Source organism: Cyprinodon variegatus, unplaced genomic scaffold (assembly GCF_000732505.1).
Source record: "Cyprinodon variegatus isolate N-32 unplaced genomic scaffold, C_variegatus-1.0 Scaffold21, whole genome shotgun sequence".
Classification (NCBI taxonomy): Eukaryota; Metazoa; Chordata; class Actinopteri; order Cyprinodontiformes; family Cyprinodontidae; genus Cyprinodon; species Cyprinodon variegatus.
In genome coordinates, this window is record NW_015150474.1 from 2396024 (window position 1) to 2414787 (window position 18764).

General features: G+C 35.9%; 3 protein-coding genes across 5 annotated transcripts in view; 2 read left to right on the top strand and 1 right to left on the bottom strand.

Moving 5' to 3' along the window:
- Nucleotides 1-4235, top strand: part of plek2 (pleckstrin 2) — a 6495-nt gene extending 2260 nt beyond the window's left edge. The window contains exons 5-9 of the mRNA XM_015390115.1: nt 383-570; nt 650-751; nt 1531-1614; nt 1851-1929; nt 3873-4235. Coding sequence (XP_015245601.1) covers nt 383-570; nt 650-751; nt 1531-1614; nt 1851-1929; nt 3873-4000 — 581 coding nt within the window. The 3' untranslated portion in view covers nt 4001-4235. The remainder of the gene's footprint in view (nt 1-382; nt 571-649; nt 752-1530; nt 1615-1850; nt 1930-3872) is intronic.
- Nucleotides 4236-7347: 3112 nt separating this feature from the next.
- On the bottom strand, nt 7348-12403 carry LOC107094772 (galectin-related protein B-like). The gene is made up of 4 exons (XM_015390609.1): nt 12289-12403; nt 11912-11997; nt 9795-9975; nt 7348-8347 (listed from the first exon to the last, which is right to left on the bottom strand). The coding sequence occupies exons 1-4, from the start codon at nt 12313-12315 to the stop codon at nt 8204-8206; spliced, it is 438 nt and encodes a 145-aa protein (XP_015246095.1). The 5' UTR covers nt 12316-12403; the 3' UTR covers nt 7348-8203.
- A 444-nt stretch (nt 12404-12847) lies between these two features.
- zfyve26 (zinc finger, FYVE domain containing 26) overlaps nt 12848-18764 on the top strand; it is a 34387-nt gene continuing 28470 nt past the window's right edge. Inside the window, exons 1-6 of one of the 3 annotated variants that reach the window (XM_015390580.1) lie at nt 12848-12932; nt 14847-15119; nt 15621-15696; nt 15845-15931; nt 16034-16165; nt 17332-17668. In XM_015390580.1, the coding sequence (XP_015246066.1) occupies nt 14929-15119; nt 15621-15696; nt 15845-15931; nt 16034-16165; nt 17332-17668 (823 nt within the window). In that variant the 5' untranslated portion in view covers nt 12848-12932; nt 14847-14928. The other 2 variants (XM_015390588.1, XM_015390596.1) reach the window with 2 other exon arrangements.

The window sequence follows — 18764 nt, forward strand, 5'->3', positions numbered from 1 at the left end:
CCTTCCTTCCTTCCTTCCTTCCTTCCTTCCTTCCTTCCTTCCTTCCACCAGGTTTCTGGGTCTCTCCCAAGTTGGGTGCCAACTGAAAAAACAGAGAAATGTCACAGAAAAGACAAAAATACAGCAGAGCCTTCTGTCCACAGGTGTTGTTAACAGGTGTTTGGGGTTAACACAGTGGGTCAACCAACCCTGAACTTTAAGGGCTTTGTTTGGGCTAAGTTTGGACTAGGTGAAAAGGTCACATTTTGAGCTGTTCTCTCTTTTTCTAGGCTAGCCACTGGATAGAGACAAGGACTGGCAAACCTTAAACAGCTAAAAAAAAAAGAGAGAGGGACATCCAGTGTTTGTAGGGATCCCTTCCCAATCTGTAATGTCCTTGCAGGTTCAGCAGTGGTAGACTGGCTGGTGTTCATGCAGCTCGTGCTGACCCGCGGGGAGGCTGTGACCCTGTCCTCAGCTTTGCTCGAAGAGGGCCTTCTGCGGACCGTAGGACTGAAGAGTGTAGAGGCCTTTCGCACCGCCGGCCTCAGTGAGCAGTTCATGGACGACTCCACTGCTCTCTATAGCTTTGTATGTTTCTCTGAGTTTTAGTTTTGCTAGCAATCAAGTAATCTTTTCAGAGCTGGGCTTCATCTGTGCTACTTTCCAGTCTGACAGCTTAAAGAAGAGAGGAAGCGTTAAGGCAGAGAAGTCGCTGTCTGCTGTGGAGCTTAGTGGTAAAGTCATAAAAAGAGGATATCTGCTTAAACAGGTAAACATTTGTCACATTTAAAAAGTCCTGCATTCAAATGTTGTGATCATAAGCCATACATTTTGGATATGACACATTTTTTACAGTTGTAGAATAGGATTAAATTGGCATTCCTTAGTAGGCTGACAAATATGATTTTATTTTGCAATCAGTTTTTACTCAGTCACTCAAACTTTAGAATTTCAGGCTGCAAAACAATAGGTGAATAGGTAGAAGTTTAAAGTAAATGCATATCTAAGAATCTAATATGGCTTCCATGCATTTTACTACCAATTATTTGCTGTTTTGAAAAAATATGTCAGAAGAACTAGTTTTTACAGCGAAAATAAAAGTTTTAAGTTTGGCTAATAGAATTTAGCTCAATAATTTACACACCCACTAAATGAATTACAATGATTCCAAGTAAACAACTAAATAAAACATATAAGTTTAGAATATATGTTGAATGTTAATGAAATTATGTTTAAAAACTGGTTAACGGCTGTTATTTTTCAATGTGTATTTTTACTTGACAAGCAGCCATATTTGGTACAAGTTCTAATGTAATTTTTGTGACTGTAAATAATCATATTCATACAGTTTTTTAAAACTGGGATTTGGAATTGTTGGGTTTGCTGCTATTCCAAGATATAGACATCATGCTTGTTTCCTGTTGTAAAAACATTGCTGATGGTGAATAAGATTTTCAATTCAGCTTGTAGTTAAGACACGATGCCCTTTGAATCTCAGAGGTCTTCAACAGGCTTGTGTTTGAACTTCTGGTTAATCTTTAACTGCAGGGACACAGAAGGAAGAACTGGAAGGTGCGACTGTTTGTGCTGCGTTCAGAGCCTGCTTTCCTACATTATTATGACCCCACCAAGGTGAGCGCTCACAGGAAGACGACAGAACCAGATCATGCTCAAAGTCTGAATATATGACAAGCTGATCAGAGTGGATCTAAATAAAATTAAACTATGTCTGTTTGCTTTTGTTAAATATTAATTCTCTTTAAGGTATGTGTTTGAAGCTGGTATTACTCATAGTGAGCATCATCATCATCATCATCTTCTCCCCTTTATGTCTGACTCAGTCTCTTTCATTCTTTATCACTTGTCAGGATGACATCAGCCCTGCTGGCGGCTTCTCCCTGCGAGGGTGTCTGATATCCTCTTTGGATGATAATGGAGTTCCCTCAGGTTGGTTAACTCATTTAATAAAGATTAGTTTACCTTAACTTTGTTTAGCTGTACAGAAAATCTTGAATTAAAAAAAGGATATATAAAAAATGAAAACGTAACTAAATATATTAAAAAACAAACAAACAAATCTAAATTGTACCCATCATCTGTCCCTCTGTCCTCTGTCCGTCCCTCTTGTTCCACTTATCTGTCAGGGTCAAGGTGGGGCTGGTGCCTATTATTAGGCCATCATAACAAACAAATGTTAGAAACGCATTTAACTAGACCTTACGCCCAAAAATTAAGATAAAAATTTGCACCTCTAACATCAAAAATTGATGTTAAAAACAGACTGATTCTGACACAGATAGTTATTAAGAATATAATTTAAGGTTTTTAGAAAAAGAAAAAAACTTCAGCTCTTCAGATAACTTCAGACTGTTTGGGAGGTGGTTCCAAATACATCTGTGAAGCTGAAGTGCAAATGAAACCTGAAGAGATTCTAATCAGCTTCACCTGGATCACCAGCGATGTGCCATGTTCAAATTTCCCACCAATCAGCATTGGAGCTTCATCCCTTGTGAAGTTAATCATCAAAGATCTCCTTCATAAGCTCATTGTCCAGCCCTTCTCCTGCATACCAAAGAAACTTCTACCCTCCTCTGCACCATTTCCTCCTTTATTCTCAGACTATTCTCAGTCTCATTCATCCTTTGGGTCGGGGGGACTACTCTAATTATTTTCCTGAACTATTCATCAGAGCTCATATCAATTTGCAGCATCAAGTCTGCAGCCGGGGTTATAGCCCCTAAAAACTTATTTCATTCATGTCACTTGAAATTATTTTAATCGCAACTTTTCTTTGAGTGAGTCTCTTCGGGTTAAATTGCCTTTAAATGAAAAAGCTGTGAGTGCAAAGGCAGAGGATCTTTTCATGGTGGTGCAGGACGTTCCAGTTGTTTGTTCAGAAAAGAGATAACTGCATTTTCGAAAACAGTTGGAGTAATAATTTTATTAAAGATTCTTACATTTTTATATTATATTGAATTGTCCAAACTAAATATATTGTATTTACTGACGACATAGCAGTGATGATAGTTAAGGTAATTTTTTATTCTTTTTAGATATTTAAGCTACTGTACATTTTACCAAATATATACTTTGTTTTTCTCTCAGAGCTTGACTTTTTATAAAGAAAAAAAATGTTTATGATTAAATGTCCCGATGTTCATCTAGTTGCCCCAAATTTCAGCTGGTAAATAACATTATCTGCCTAAGGAATGAGTGTTTTGCCCATAAAATAAGATGATAGATGTTATGCACTTGAAATAAGATAATGGAGCTTGTTTAAATTTTCTAAACATAAATAAAAATTGTTGTTCTTACCTGTTCAAATAATGTAAATATACTTATATTAAGCAATATTGACTTACTTATATTAACATTTTTGCAGTGCATGGGGAAAACCTGCAAATTCACACAGAAAAGCTGAGATTCAAACCCATAACTTCTTCACATGTTGCACATCCGTAAACGGCTGCTCCGCTATACAGCCCTGAATGCCTATTTGTATTTGTGTTAAATAAAAACATTCCTATTCAACACAAAAACATTTATTAAATATTTGCATGTATAACCATTTTATGACATATTCTTGGGTCAAAATTACATTGTTGAGCAAAGCTACCCGTATGTTATGCTTCTTCTTTAGCAGAATGCTAATGGGAGAGAAACCTGTGTCTGACTGGAGAAAAAAAAAAGCATTAAAACAACCTACCACATTAAGGTCCAATTTAGACCTTCTGGGTGTTAATTTGAGCCTGATATTTATTTTTCTCAGGGTATATATTTTGTCATAAGGTTTTAACTTATTTATCTTATCTATTTTATTTTAGTGTGTTTTATTTTTTATATGTGAAATAACAGATGTACCGGTGATACAATCTGATTTTCTTACACAGGTGTAAAAGGCAACATTCAGGGCAACTTGTTCAAAATCATCACTAAGTCAGACACTCATTACTTCATCCAGGCTCCGACTCACCAGCAGAAGATGGACTGGATAGACGCAATCAGAGAGCAGTCGTAAAATTGCTCTTCCCAGAGCAGTTTCAATATTCAACACATCAGCAAGGAGGAACATCTTCAATGTTCTGTCAATGCACTTTCACTATTAGATTAGCACACACTTTAGAGGTGGTCACCTTTCTATTTGTTTGTGTTTAACATGTCATGATCTCATGATTTTGTGTGAATCTTTAAGCTTTTTTTTTTTTTCAAATGTAGCTATTTATTCATTTCTCTTTTGCCTTTTTTGTTATTTTGTATTAAAAAATGCAATGATTTTTTGATAAAATAATTTTCATTTTCTGACTATATTTTTGCAGCTGTAGGTGTTTGTATATTTCTTTTTCTGTTAAATGAATGAACAAATTATGTTATTTATTGAAAAAGCTCTGTGTTCTGTCATTCTTAATGAGTGTGTAACATTTGATTTAAAACTAATTTTTTAGTTAGTTTTTAGTAATTTTTTTTGCATCAGAAAAATGAAATAAAATAAGAAACAGAAATAGGTAGTTAAGCTAGAAAAACAAAATTATTTCTAGTAGGTATACACAACTTTAAATCAGACTATTAAGCTAGTTTGTTTCCCTCATAAAATCATTCGATCAGCATTTTACCTGCTAAGGAGTTGCATGTTTATTTCAAAGACTGTGATTCAGCTGAGGTTAAAAATGAGAATGAGTAAGGGGATTTAACTGATGGGGAAAGAGGCCTGGTTGTTGTTGTCAACAGGCTAGTCTGAGAACTGAAGTAACCTCTGATCTGCTTGGACTGTTGGTACTAAAGCAAATCTTGGGTTTATAAAGGCAAAGGAACAGAATGAAAGGATAGACTGGAGAAAGGTGGTAACAGTGATGTGGTTGAGGTGGTTAAAACAGTGTCTTTCAAAATTGTCTCTGTATTGTCCAGTGGCCATCAGATCTCGGAGAAAAAGAGCACCTTTGGTAGAGAAACAAATAATTAAGGTGATTGTGATGTATAAAGGGGATCAAACCTGGTATTATGAATGTGTACCTACGGTGGCAGACATTCAAAACAACCCTTCCCAATCAAAAGCGAGCCGAATGGCGGCGTACTCCCCTGCAACTCCCAGCAAATTCCCCTCAAACTTCCAGCCACTGAAGAGACCCCCTCCATCTCCTGGGTGTGCATATTTTTTTACTCTGACTCCACCCTTTCACTGAATTACAGGGTCTGACCAGGAGGCTTCTCTTTAGATCTTAATGTCCACAAATCATGACAGAATATTTTAGTACAAAGATGGATGTTTAAAAATGAATTGTTGGGGACCAGCCAAGGGCCCATCAAGGAAAGAATGGCTACTAATGTATAGACTTTGAAGACTATATTTAGTTATTTGACAATAAACCACTTTCTGTCTTTTTAGGGTTCTTCTCGTGTTTTAATTAGTTTAGTTTTAAGAAGTCATAACTTGTATTCTACTTACACAGTCATAAATATGTATTTAAATTCACATTTAATCCTTTTTAGGATCTGATCTGATTTTCTGATTGAGCTCATTTGTATGGAATATGATTAAGGCCAATTCAAAAAACAAAGAAACAAAATACTCAAAACACTTAATAAAACAAAAAAGGCTATTAATCTCTGACTGTAATCTCAGAATTTTTAGCATACTTTCATAATTTCAACTAATTCTGAGTTTAATCAGAAATTCTGACTTTGATCTCAGAATTTTGACAGAAATCCGAGATCAAAGACAAAAATTGAATTTAACCTTGACCTTAGGCATAAAGCTCTTTAATTCCTTCTGGGGATTGAAAACCAAACCTAAGTCATACCCATAAATTCAATTGTGTTGAATAAACTTGTTCATATCCAAACCTGTACTGTAGTTTACAGTGGAAGAAGCTCTGCTTGGTTCCTGAATTTCAATCATTGTTTTTAGATGAACAAAACTTATTTACCGTAATCAAATTCCTTTACATGTATATCTATACTTGTTTTACCGCAGTGGTTTGAGGGTTCAGGAAATAGAGGTTAAATATTTTTATATTTTATGCTGAGCAGTTCTTAAAAAGTCTGCTAGTTTGTCTTGGTGACAGTCCTTGCGTTTGGTGTTTCATCTGTTGCTTCTAGCTTGAGCAAAGACTCTCTCAGCGAAGAGGAATTGCAGAAACAAGCATAGACTTGAAATGAAGCTGCAAGTATTTGTTGTTCTCGTCAAACTTACAGCTTCAGGGGCTTGGAAAAATCACAGACACAGACAGGCACTCCCACTGAGCCAGCTGAGATCTGCCCTTATCTGGGTGACTCAAACTGAGCTGGCCTTGATCCAGTCTGGCTCTGTTTCTATCAGAAGTGGCACAACACCTGAGTCATATCTTGGATTTAATACCAAGTCTTAAAAGCTGGCATTAGGGGCAGCAGAGGAAAAGATAACAAGTATGATTTTATTGCATGGGTATAATTCAGAAATTAGGAAACATCCAAGAAAACGTTGCCAGAAAAATTTTAACTGAGCAAATATGTGGATGAAAGCTGCTCAAAATAACAGCAATAAAATATATAAATGTGAAAATGTCTCCATAGAAAAAGAAATCATTTACTTGAATTAAACAAAGTGATTATGCTAATAGTTTATAACTTATTCACTGATGGAAATGAATAAAAGTGGGGGGTTTATAAGGCAGTACGGAGGAGGATTAGGCCATTAACAAAAAAAGGCCACCCAGAAAACAAAAAAAGGCTATTGATTTTTTGCTTAATCTCATAATTCTGACCACTTGTGATATTCCTACTTTATCAAAGTTATAATCCTTGGCTTTGCTGATAGAGTCCTAAGTAATTTGACTCTTAATTCTGAAATCAAAAGTCAGAATTTTCAGAACAAAGTCAGAATATGGAGATTAAAGTCAGAATTCTAAGAATGAAGTCAGAAATCTGATATTAGTTAGAACTCTGAGAATAAAGTCTGAAGTCTGAGATTAGTGAGACGTCTGAGATTAAAGTCAAAGTTATGGTAATGGAGTCAGAAGTCTGAGAATAAAGGCAGAAGCCTGATGTTTAAGTCAGAATTCAGTTCATAAAGGGAATTCTGAGAATAAAATTGGAAGTCAGAGAATAAAGCTGGAATTCGGAGAATAAAGTCTGAATTCTGAGATTAAAGCCAGAATTATGAAATTAAAGTCAGAATTCTGAAAATTGTCAGAATTCTGACAGCAAAACATAATTTTGAGAATAAAGTCAGAATTCTGAGAATGAAGTAACTTCTGAGACCAAAATCTGAATTCTGAGAATAAAGTCAGAATTACTAAATTAAAGTCAGGATTCTGAGAATAAAGTTGGATTTGAGTTTTAAGCGAGAATTTTAAGAAAAAAGTCAGAATTCAATAACCTTTTTTTGTGGCTGTTTTTAATGGCCCTAACCCTCTTCTATAGTTCCTACATTCTGTTTAAAAACAGATCGTCTTTCAACAAGAATGGTACCAAAAAACCCACTGGCTTGATCTCTAAACCTTCATCCATTAACAACTGAAACATTTTTATGCAGCTGGATAACAAATTTGATACGTTTTGAATCTGGAATAGAAATCATGGCAGTTTCATTGCATGCATATACGGAACCAAAAGCTGTTGGGAGCATTTCAAGTTTTTTCTTCCTTTTTTTAAACATGTGGCATTTATTTTAAATGCTACTGTGTGTGAAATAATGAAACCTTTTGAAACAGAGTAATCAACATACAGTGCTGCTTCTTTGAGGACATGCGCTAATAAAGCCAATCTAAGTTGTTTTCACACTATCACACCTGTTGCCGTATTTAACTGGGCACAAAATCACAAACTTTACAATGTTTTTTCACTTGACAAGAGCTTTCAAAGGTTCATTCCAGAAACGTCTTAGATAGGATTCTGAACCCCCCCCCCTTTTTTTATGCAGCTATTTTTCTCATTCAAAGAGCAGACCTTAGATCTCGCTCCTAATGATTCAAAACAATTCAAAATAACATTCCTGGTTTTTTTTTTTTTAAGACATGTGATTGCTGCCTCTTTCATTCAGCATCTTCAAATCCCCAGTCAGGTAATCTTAGCGAAGGCACTTTGTCTCAACGTAGGATTACGAGGCTGGTGCAACTTTGTTGGCGAAATAAAAACACCAAAACATTCCTGATGATGGCGACTCAAAAATAAGTTCTAATCTAATGGTGGTACCATCCCCGGGTAGAGCAGGCCCTCAGTTCAGCTTCCTGTCAGTGAGAGCCTGGTGCTAGGCAACCTTGGTGAGCTGTAGGTCCCCAAAGACTCTTAAGGCGGTGAGGGAGGCGAGCTTGGAGACCCGGTGGGTGAAGCCACACAGAGGCTGGCCGTCCACCAGGATACGAAACTGCTGGTGTTCACAGACGATCTCCATCTGATGGGAAAATGATAGGAAAATGCTTCATATCCTGCTTATCCAGTAAAAGCTTTTAACCTCCACCTAAAACACTAAAATAACTTTTTTAATTGTGTGTTTTGGCTTATTAAAAAAGCATTAGACTGAAATCAGCTTAGTCAAACTTTTTATAGGTTTTAATTCATTGGTGCTAAGTAAAATTAGTCTAAAAAATTTTTATAGATTCATATGTTTTAGAAACAAGAACTGACGTAAAGAACATTGTAAAAAGAACATCTGAAAAGTGTGCTATTCCTTTATATTAAGCTCTGACAAGTCAATATTTTGCAGAAACATCTTTGCAGTAGCTACAATTTAAGCTTCAAGTCTTTGGGGTTATGTCTCCCCCAGCCTGTCTCAGCTGAATAACATTTCTTTGTGCTTCCTCTAGGGAGAATTGCTTAAGACACCTCAGACTGGATCGAGAGAATTTGTGAACATTTTTAAATCTGGCAGCAGAATCTGATTTTCATTTTTTCCCCCCTGGGTTTATGTTTAGGGGCTGTTAACCTCCACTTTAATCTTAAGTCTTTTGCTGCTGTATTTAGCTTCACTCCTCTCTTTCTCCAAATTACATACATCCTCACATTGATTACTGTGGAAAACTTTAAACTAGATCTCTTATGATTTTTGTCTTGCTATTCTGTAAAGGGCAGACAGATGAAGCTGCTGATTAATAATGACTGATTCTCCCACCTGAGCTTTGTGTTGCTGCAGCTCCTCCAGGCCTGCCATGGGCCCCCTGCCTTATTCTCTTTTTTTTTAATTTCATTTTAGCTCAACTATTTTCTTTCCAAGTCTACCAACCCAGTTTTGGTTGCTTTGCTGTTCAGTGATACTCTTATATTTTGGCAGAATAAACAGAGTTTTGTATTCTATTGTTAATCCTAATCTGCCTGCTCTATCCTCTAAGCTTGATGCTTTTTCAACCTTCTGTAACAAGCGTCTTAGTCCTGCATTTATGTAGTAGACAAAATATATACCCTTAGTTACTTTGTGTCATTTTCATTCAGTATGAATACAATCTCTGCTAAATGGGTGACTTTCGGAGACTTAATGGATTTTTTTTTTTAAGGGTATCAGAGGAAAAGGAACCGAATACAAATGCTCCATACCAAATTATTTATTATTAGTTGGTCACTCAGATAAAGTCCCAATAATATATATTTAAAGTTTTCTTGTGTAATTAAATTTATACTTCTGTATAAATATATATATGTTTATCTATCCTAAAGGGGAAATTATGACACCTGTTGCCATGGTAGCAATATGTCCACTTGCACTTAATGAAGGTTTACATGCTGAATGTGCAAAATTAAAGCTGCCTCTAAGTCTCTCAGGACAAGAGCAATCAATAAATTGACTCTCATTCTTTCTTGTGTCATTTTAAAAAGTGATTTTAGCCGCCATGTTTTACAACAAATACCTTGAACGCTTCTCCAGGTGCAAAGGGAAAGAAGGAGAGGGTGTTTTCACATGGACCCCATTTTCCAGCCAAGCGGGCGTTACGTTGGACGGCCTTATCCATGAAGGTGACCTTTAGTTGTAGGCCCACGTCCGCTTCTGCGTCTTCCCCTTGAGGCTTGCAGGACAGAGTCACCTCAATGCTGTGTCAGCACACAGACACACACATTAGGGAAGCATAAATATGGTGCAACATACACACCTAAAAAAAAACAAAAAACACCATAGATTCTTCAACCTTTGATTATGTTTTCCTAATAGGTTCCTAATAGGTAATAGGCATTATTTGAAATGTAGTAATTAAGTATGTTATGGTTTAAGAAGTCATCTTCCTGAGTCTCATTGATTTTATTCCAAAATAATATAGATACATTTTCAGTAGAGAAAGATCTGTTGGTTGTTCTTAACAAAGAAATAGCAAAATATTTAATAATTAATGTAAATGAATTTAAACGATTAATTATAATACTCCACATGAATACATTATTTAATGTTTCTATAGGGAAAACATAATAATACAAAGTAACTTTTTTGACCTACAATAAGATTGGATTTTGATTAACATTTGCTGAAATATTTATTAGAGAACTGAGTGCATTTATTACTTTATGTGCATTTTGCACATACATTTCAGAAAATCTGCATTTGATAAAGATACAGCAGTGTATATAAGGTTTTCTTTAAATTAAATATTGCTTTATTTGTTTATTCTTAAATACAAAAATTTAAGTCCTGCGATGGACTGGTAACCTGTCCAGGGTGTACAACGCTTCTCGCCTGTGGACAGCTGGAGATAAGCACAAACACCCCTCGCGACCCCAGCTGGGATGGGTGGATGGACGGACCAAAATTCTGCGTAATCTAATCTATTTGAATCTCTTGGTAAAATGAAAAAGTCAGATTTTGTGTACATAATTCGGTAATGTTAAAACTATATTATACTCTGATTTATCCATATGTAACTGATTTCAATAATGTATAGGCAAGTAAATTTTCGAAGTATTTAAGGAAAGTATAATTGTTACAAAAGTCTTTTGTTAACTTGGCAACATTCTTTAATAATGACGCTTCAAATGCACCCCTTTTATTTTTAAACTACCACTGTTAAATATTGACGATATTAGCATTACTCAATCATGTCCTTTTGCTCATAGGATAAAGCTTGGCAAATCACGACATAGCTTTAGTAATTAAGTTGTTAAAAAATGTCAAGTTCATTCTTATAGAACCAGACAAGTAATAACTTGTCATCTTCCTATATGTAAAAAAAAAAATCTCAAGATCAATGTTCGCTTAGATATCATGGAGCAGAAGTATGGAATGAGAATGGAGATTGCTTGTACTTATCATCGATATCTAACAACAAAAAATTCTGAAATTTATTTTGCTTTTAACATAGAAGTTTTAAAACTGAACTACATTTAGTATAGTATAATACAAATATTATGTTCGTTGAAGAAATACTGTATTTTTTTAGAACTGAAATTAAACTGAACTTAAACTGTTGCTAATTATAGGAACTACAAGTGTTTTTAATTTGTGATGTCATGCTCAATTGGAAATATAACATGGTCTTATGGCAAAAGCGATATATTTCTTTTAGAGGAAAGAAGATAGGTTTTGTCTCTCAATGTGAGCTGTAAAAGAAAATTGGATTAATTTGTGTGTGGCTCTTTATATAAGCATGTTTAGATTTCTATCACACATTTTCACATTTTTTTTTTGAATTAAGCATATATATATATATATATATATATATATATATATATATATATATATATATATATATATATATATATATATATATAAACCCCCAAAGAGTCTGCAGCCCACCAGACAGATGTGAACAACTGAAGAATGTCCACAGTGATTAAGAGTTCATGGGATTTGCATCTCTCCCACGCACACTCACTTACCCTTATCAGGAAAACTGTTAGCATTACAAATAAATTGCCCAAAACATCTGGGTGACATCAAGCCATGCAATAAAAAAAGGGTTTTCCTGTATGCTACTGCAGACCAGTCACGTCTTATATTAATTGTCATGAAATAGGACTCAGAACTGGTGTATGAACAAACCTTTTGGGCTTTTTATCAACAATTCCCATGACGACCAGTTTCATTGAAGGCCGCATCCCACCTTTAATCTCTCCGATGTACTCCCCCTGGAAAAACAATAGATATAAATTGATAAGATTGTCTAGTTATTATTGTGTCATTTAACAGCTGTCAGGGGGCTAAATGCAGGTTCGTAGGTAAACAGCCAGCTGTGTTCATTTTCAACCACTTTCACTGTGCAGCACAGACAGGAACAATAGCTTCTTTGATCCAGATAAAAAAAAATATATAGAGTGACTCAACCGATCTGACTGTTTCAATCACTTAGATTTGTTGAATGACGCTATTAACGCTTAGAAGCCTGTTTCGCAAATTCAAGCAGAAATGATGATACATACATTTTCTTTCTTGTCCTGGTCATCCATTCCACTCAGGGCGTGATGCGGTGTGGAAGCTGGCGGGGCGGTGATACCAACTGAGCTCCGACCGACTCTGCCTCCAGCTGGCAAATCCCGCCTGTTGCCATGGAGACTGGCTCCCCGTTTGGTGGTGATGTTGGAAGGTAGAGGCTGACATTTTGCGAGTGGCAAGGATGCAAGCTGGGTATTCTGTATTAAAAAGACTCAAGTTTAGGTTTAAAATGTTTTTTATAGTGTTTGTTTTTCTTTTTGCCATTATTAATATTATTAATGGTGATCAGTAAAAACAGTGCCCGAGATCTGCAAATTAAAGGCAGTCATACAAAATGTGTACGACTGCCTTTAATTTGTCTTCATTAAAAGAAACAATAATAATGATGTTAATAATAATAATAATATATTCAAAAATGTTTAATTTATAATTATAATTACAATAATAACAATGTTTAAACATATGTTTTTTTATTTTTCCGATAACACTTGAATGCAACAACCTTCATCCAATCAGCGGCCGAGAATCAGCTGATGTTTGTCACATGACCTCCGTTATGCAGCTAGCGTAGCAGCTTCAGAGGAAGCTGTGCCTCGTACACAAAATACCTTGGTTTTCCTCAAAGAAATGAGTAAGTCGCTTTATTCTTGCTCTACTGGAAAACGTCTAAATGTGTTATGTGTGAGCAGAGACGCAGAACAACTCACTTTTACAGAAGAAAGGTCGCTAATCTAAGTTCAACCAGCAACATGAGGAGCTAATATTGGGTATGGCTGGGTGGGGGTCAGCTGTCAAATCAAATAACAAAAAAAGTTCAGTCTTAATAATTTTAATTAAATACCTAAACCTTTGTTTTCTAAACAGACTGTCTCAATTTCCTGCCTTTGATGTTTTGGTTTGATTGCAATGATAAAGTATGAGGGTTTTAGTTTTTTGTATAAGTAGACCATTAGAATGATAAAAGTCAACACTAATTAAAAACGAACATTTTTAACAAATTAGAATTAAATAACTTTAGGGCCTTATAGAAGGATTCATACTATTTTACTTTTAACATTTTGTTACTTCAACAAACTTCAGTCTATTTCATGAGGATTTTATCTTAAACAAACGTTGTTCAGTAAACAGTGTGTGGAAGACCATGCAACAGAGAATAGTTGGGAGGCTCCCAACAGGTCCACCATAGAGGTGTATTCACATTCTTTACTTAAGTAAAAGTAGAAATGCATCTATTTAAAAAAAAAAGTAAAGTACTGATTGATATCTTTTACTTAAGTCAAAGTAAAATAGGTACAATTCTATACACCAAAATTGTTTTATTTGAATCTTTTTGTTCACTATTTTGGTAAAGAGACCATGAAAAAACTACTGACTGAAATTTCAGATAAAAGATTGAGCTAAACATCCTGCCTGATCAGCTGACTTTTAAAGCTCTGGTATCCACAGCATTAAAGTTGCAAATAGCATTAACATTGAATTGGAATAATCAACATGTAAGTTTAAATTCTAATAAAGGGGGAATGGATGGGGAATCTGTTTGTTCTCATAACCTGATCCGTCATCTGCAATGTTTTCCAATCCCTTGTCTTCATCCATGTGTTTTTCTGTTAATAAACTGGGATCTTATTGGGTAGATTTTCTTTGTGCTTTTGGCTTTCCCTGTTTTGTTGCAGTTTTTGTATCAGTATTTATGAAATTAACAAGCTAGGTGTGAGAAAGTAAGGAGGAAAAAAAGCACAAATATTTCTTCAAATGTAGGAAGTTAAAGTCCTCAAAAAACCCCAAAAATGCATAAGTAAAGTACATATACTGAAAACAGCTACCAGAGTGCGGATATTTATTTGATATATCTGGAGGAGCTGCTGACATTCACAGCTCAGGTGGTTCAGAGGAGACCAAAACAGAGCTGGGTGATATGGACTTAAACTCCTAGCACAATATTCTGTGATAAATAATTAATTAATCGTGATGATAATAAAAACACTTTTTACTACTTCGTCAATGTCATTCTTAAGTCTCTGACTCCATGCCCCTCCTAACATAGCCCCACAATCAGAAATACTGCTCTCGAAAAAATATCTAAGTTTAAGACAGGCTTCTTCAGTTTAGCTGTTGCATAAAGAAGTATAACCTATTTAACTTTGAACTGTTTGTCTTTGAATTTGTCAAACCCACATACAAAAAAAAGAAAGATAAAATTTTATGTTCTGACAACGGACACAGAATAAAATTCTCATCATGATTTATCAGGATAGCGATTAAACAATATGATACATGACCACAAACAATGCAAAGTTGAAATCTTTGCAAAAAAAATAATTTCATTACGTTTGCATATTCTTGTGCACTTCTGTAAACAAATTTCCTGCCTGCTTTCATACAATTAATTCAAATAGTTTCATTACTTGTTGAAATATTTCTGAATACCGATTTGAGAACTGTTTGATTTTATTCATTCAGTTTTTGTTACTATCTAATTGCACTGCTTTTATTTAGCTTACAGTGATAAAGTTGTGAAATACCTTTGTTTCTTTTTTAAACTCAGGTGTTAAAAGCTCCATAGTGCTGCTTGGTTTCTTTTCGGAGCCGTGACTGCAGAGTAGAGGCCTTTTTCAGCAGAGGCCACCATGCATCCCTTTGGCCGTGAAGCTGACGTTTCTCTTCAAGACCTCTTTGAGTATTTCAAGAGTTGCCTGCAGCATGGAGAATGGCAGCTGGCCAGCGCCTGTGTTTCACAGCTGGCCAACTCACCAGGAGGACTTTCTGGAAAAGTGCGAGAGATAATCAAAGCTATAATCTGCCATCCTTACAATTTAAAGTGAGTACTGATATTTAAACACACTACAAGATAAGACATCTTCTGTTTCCAATCAAAATGCATCAGCAGAATATTTTTTATTGTTTTTTTTTTTTTTTTGCTCAATGACATTATGAGAAAACCTACCTGTTAGTACAGGAGTGGGGGCGTCATGCTGTGGGGTATTTCTCAGCTGAAGGGACCAGGAGACTTGTTAAAGCCAAAAATAGTCTTCCAAATTGACAATATCATGAAATTATTTCCAAAGTATCTTGAAGACAAGAGAGTCGACATTTCGATGCAGCTTTTTACTGAGTAAGAAAATCCAAAATGTTAAACTCTCCCTTTTTTAGGTAGTCTTAAATGGCCTAAAGTTTAGTTTACTCCAATTTAATGTTAGTTACTGAAGGTTATGTCTTTTATTCTATAGGTTATAAAACCATATCTGTTTCTGCTTCTATGCATGTCAGAAATACTGATATCCTCTTTTTTTTTGCTGAACTCTAAACAATGGTTTCGTAGATGGGCTTCTGTCGGCACTCCACACAAACTGGCTTGGTTTTGGCTGCAGGTCTTAGAGAAATGGACTCAGGATCAGGTGAATATGTGAAGCTCTTCCTGAAAAAGTACTCTGGGGAGCTTAGAAACATTTAATGGTTGTATTTTTTTGCCTTTTAAACACTAAAATGTTTGGGCTATACCTGGAAACTTGGACTGCTCCTCATCGATGTAATTTTATTCTTCAGGTTCCTTCTCACATCAAACATGAGCTGGAATTTCTGCTCCTTCTTGAGGAACTTGGGTCAGAGGGCATCCCAGAGACTGTTCTCAAGGTTTGCTTATTTACTGCTGTTTGTGCAAGAAAAAAGGAAATAAAGAAATAATCAAACTATAAAAATACATACCTAATTATCTGTGCCTTGTTTTTTTGACAGGAATTGCACCAGGCTTTCTTGGCATTGCAGTCTGACCAAAGGCCGGCCCTTGCTGCTGTTGAGTCTTGCCTTCAAACCCTCCTGGAGAAGAAGAAACCAAGACTTGCTCACACTTTAGCACATTTCCTGCAGGTAGAGTCAGACCTCAGGGCTCTTGCTAGCAATAAAATGGTAGATTAGCTAGATTAGCAGTCTGCATAGAATTTATAACACAGGATGTTTGATCATCAGTGATCTAAACCATAAAAGGAATGCAAGATTATTCTTTTTAGGACAATTGGGAATGGCAACCTAGCGGTTAGGGCATAGAGCTTGGAATCCTGAGGTTGTGAGTTTGAAACATACTCCCACAGACTGCCACTCTGACTCTCTGAGCAAGACACTTAACCCCCGATTGCTCCCTGGGCGCCCCAGGATGGCAGCCCACTGCTCCCCTAGGGGATGAGTTAGACGCAGAGGTAAATTTCTCCAATGTGAGATCAGTAAATTTCAGTTATTATTTTTTATTATTTTTGAGGAGTAGAGTTTGCCTTTTAGTGCTAAAATAGTATAAAGAAGATATTAGGTGTTTGTTACAGTTTTCGCTCAAACGATCACCTGATGTTAAACGTGATTATTCTTAAATCTCAAATATTACATTGTAGGACAGGCGTCCTTTAAATGTTGGGTTACAGGATTCACGCCCTTCAGAGAATAGCCCCAAACTTCAGGGTAGTTAATACGATAGATTAACAGATAGCTGGATTTTCAGCCGCTCTTTGTTTTTGTTTTTTTCTGGATGCTCTTTCTGATGAAACAGGGATCCAAACCTGGATCCTGTGTGTCTCAGATGCATACTTAGTCCGTTACTTTGCAGAGGGAAGCTCATAAACCAACAGTAGTTCATGACTTTTGAGTGAAAGAAGAAAAGATGTGTTAGTCCACAACCATTCGCCAAATAAAACATGGACCATGCATTATTATTAAGCTTCCCTTTAATCTAAAATGGGTATTAGTACAATAGTTTAAATAAAGCAAACTGATAAGATATATGGGGGTTCATGTTTTCCTTTTAGTATGAGATGCTAAAAAAAAGAGGCTCTCATGGGTGAAAAAAAAGGACTAAAACTTAAAGCATTTCATTCTTATTTTAGAATAGTTCATAACTATTTAGTGTAGTCTTAGTCTCTTTTTAATAATGTTATTCTGTTCTTTTAGTCAAACCCTTTTCTCAAATTGGCCCAGTTTGTCGTCTGTGAACTGTCTCCCACAGTGAATTTCTCCACTGTGAGCTCAATGAAGTCCATCTTATCTTACAGGATCCATCGAGCACTGAAGGCCAAACACTGCAGCATAAATTTATAAAATACTTGATGGGGAAGCTTGGAAAACCAGAGAGGAGAGCAGAGAATGTGGATCAGTGGGTGGAGGAGGTTTACTCCGTCCTGGCTCTCATACCGTGCTCCAATAGAGGTGATCCACACCTGGAGGCGCTGTGCGAGGCGCTGTGGTCGGCCAGAGGAGGTCCTCTGAAAGAAGAGAGGATCCTCAGCTGCTTGCTTCGACCTCGCTGTGACACTCTGGTCTCGGTGTACTGCTCCACCGTTGTGAGGCTGCAGAGAGACCGCCTTCTGAGAAATGCACCGGACACACAGGGTAGGATTTCAGAACTTTAACATTTTTTATTAAGAAGCATTATTTAGTAAATAAAGGGTAATAAATCCAAAAAACTCTAAATTAATAGTCTGGCATCATGATCTATAAACAGTTTAACTCAATAAATAATAAATTATCTACTGCATTCCCATAACCAGCCTTGTTTTTTTTTTATTGAGCCTTTACTTGAGCTTATTGTTTCCTTTTCCCGCTAATTTTTTGCTAAGTAATGGCACAGTCATGTTTAAAAGGACTTGATTAAATTAGACTCGCAGGATATTCTATAACTCAATCAGGAGCTCAAATTTTTATGATTACCATAGTTCACTCAAGTCCCATGATCTTTGGTCAGGCAATATCAATTTTTTCCTTGATTGTAAAAAAGACATTTTAATTGAATTTCATTTGAAAATAAATTATATTGAAAAACAGCTATGACTAAATCCAGTGGAGTCGTTCTAATAAAGTTTCTGGTAGGAGCTGAGACTGGTCCACTTTCTATCCTTATTCCTCTGGATCTGAGTGCAGCCTTCAATACGATTCCCCTGTAACAGCCGGGGTGCCTCAGGGCTCTGTCCTGTGACCCATACTTTTTATCATCTATCTTCCTTCAATTGGCAGTATCTTTCCAAATTAAATATAAATTTTTGTAGTTCTTCTTGAAAGTCAAATTCCTTCCTAACCCCCTGCTTATCTGAATTAGAAATTATGCTTTGCTTCCAACTTTTTCAAGAGACGTAGTAACGACACTGCAATCTATTTATCTCCCCATAGCGAAGGTAATAACCAAGGTGCAAAAGCTGTTAGATTCAGTTCACATGAAAATCAAATCTTTCCTAAATGTTTTTTTTTAATGGACAAATTAAATTGAAAATGCTCTGTTTGATCATTAGAGGCATTCTGTATTTTTTAAAGACATTACTGGGAAGATGAATAAAATAAATCTGTTATGCAATAAAAGGCTGTGGCAACTAGAGATGAATATTGGCATGAGTGTTGCGATTCGATACATGTCGCGATACTTGGGTCATGATATGATATTATCACGGTTTTGCAGTATCACTATATACTGCCATATTTTCCCCAGCTATCAAAA

Excerpts from the sequence above, each read along its gene's own strand:
- LOC107094772 (XM_015390609.1), bottom strand. The coding sequence starts at position 12,315 with ATGGATGACCAGGACAAGAAAGAAAAT. Across the intron at positions 11,998-12,288 it reads ACCAGGACAAGAAAGAAAAT|GGGGAGTACATCGGAGAGAT; the intron begins GTATGTATCATC and ends TTGTTTTTCCAG. Across the intron at positions 8,348-9,794 it reads CACCTGGAGAAGCGTTCAAG|ATGGAGATCGTCTGTGAACA; the intron begins GTATTTGTTGTA and ends TTTTCCCATCAG.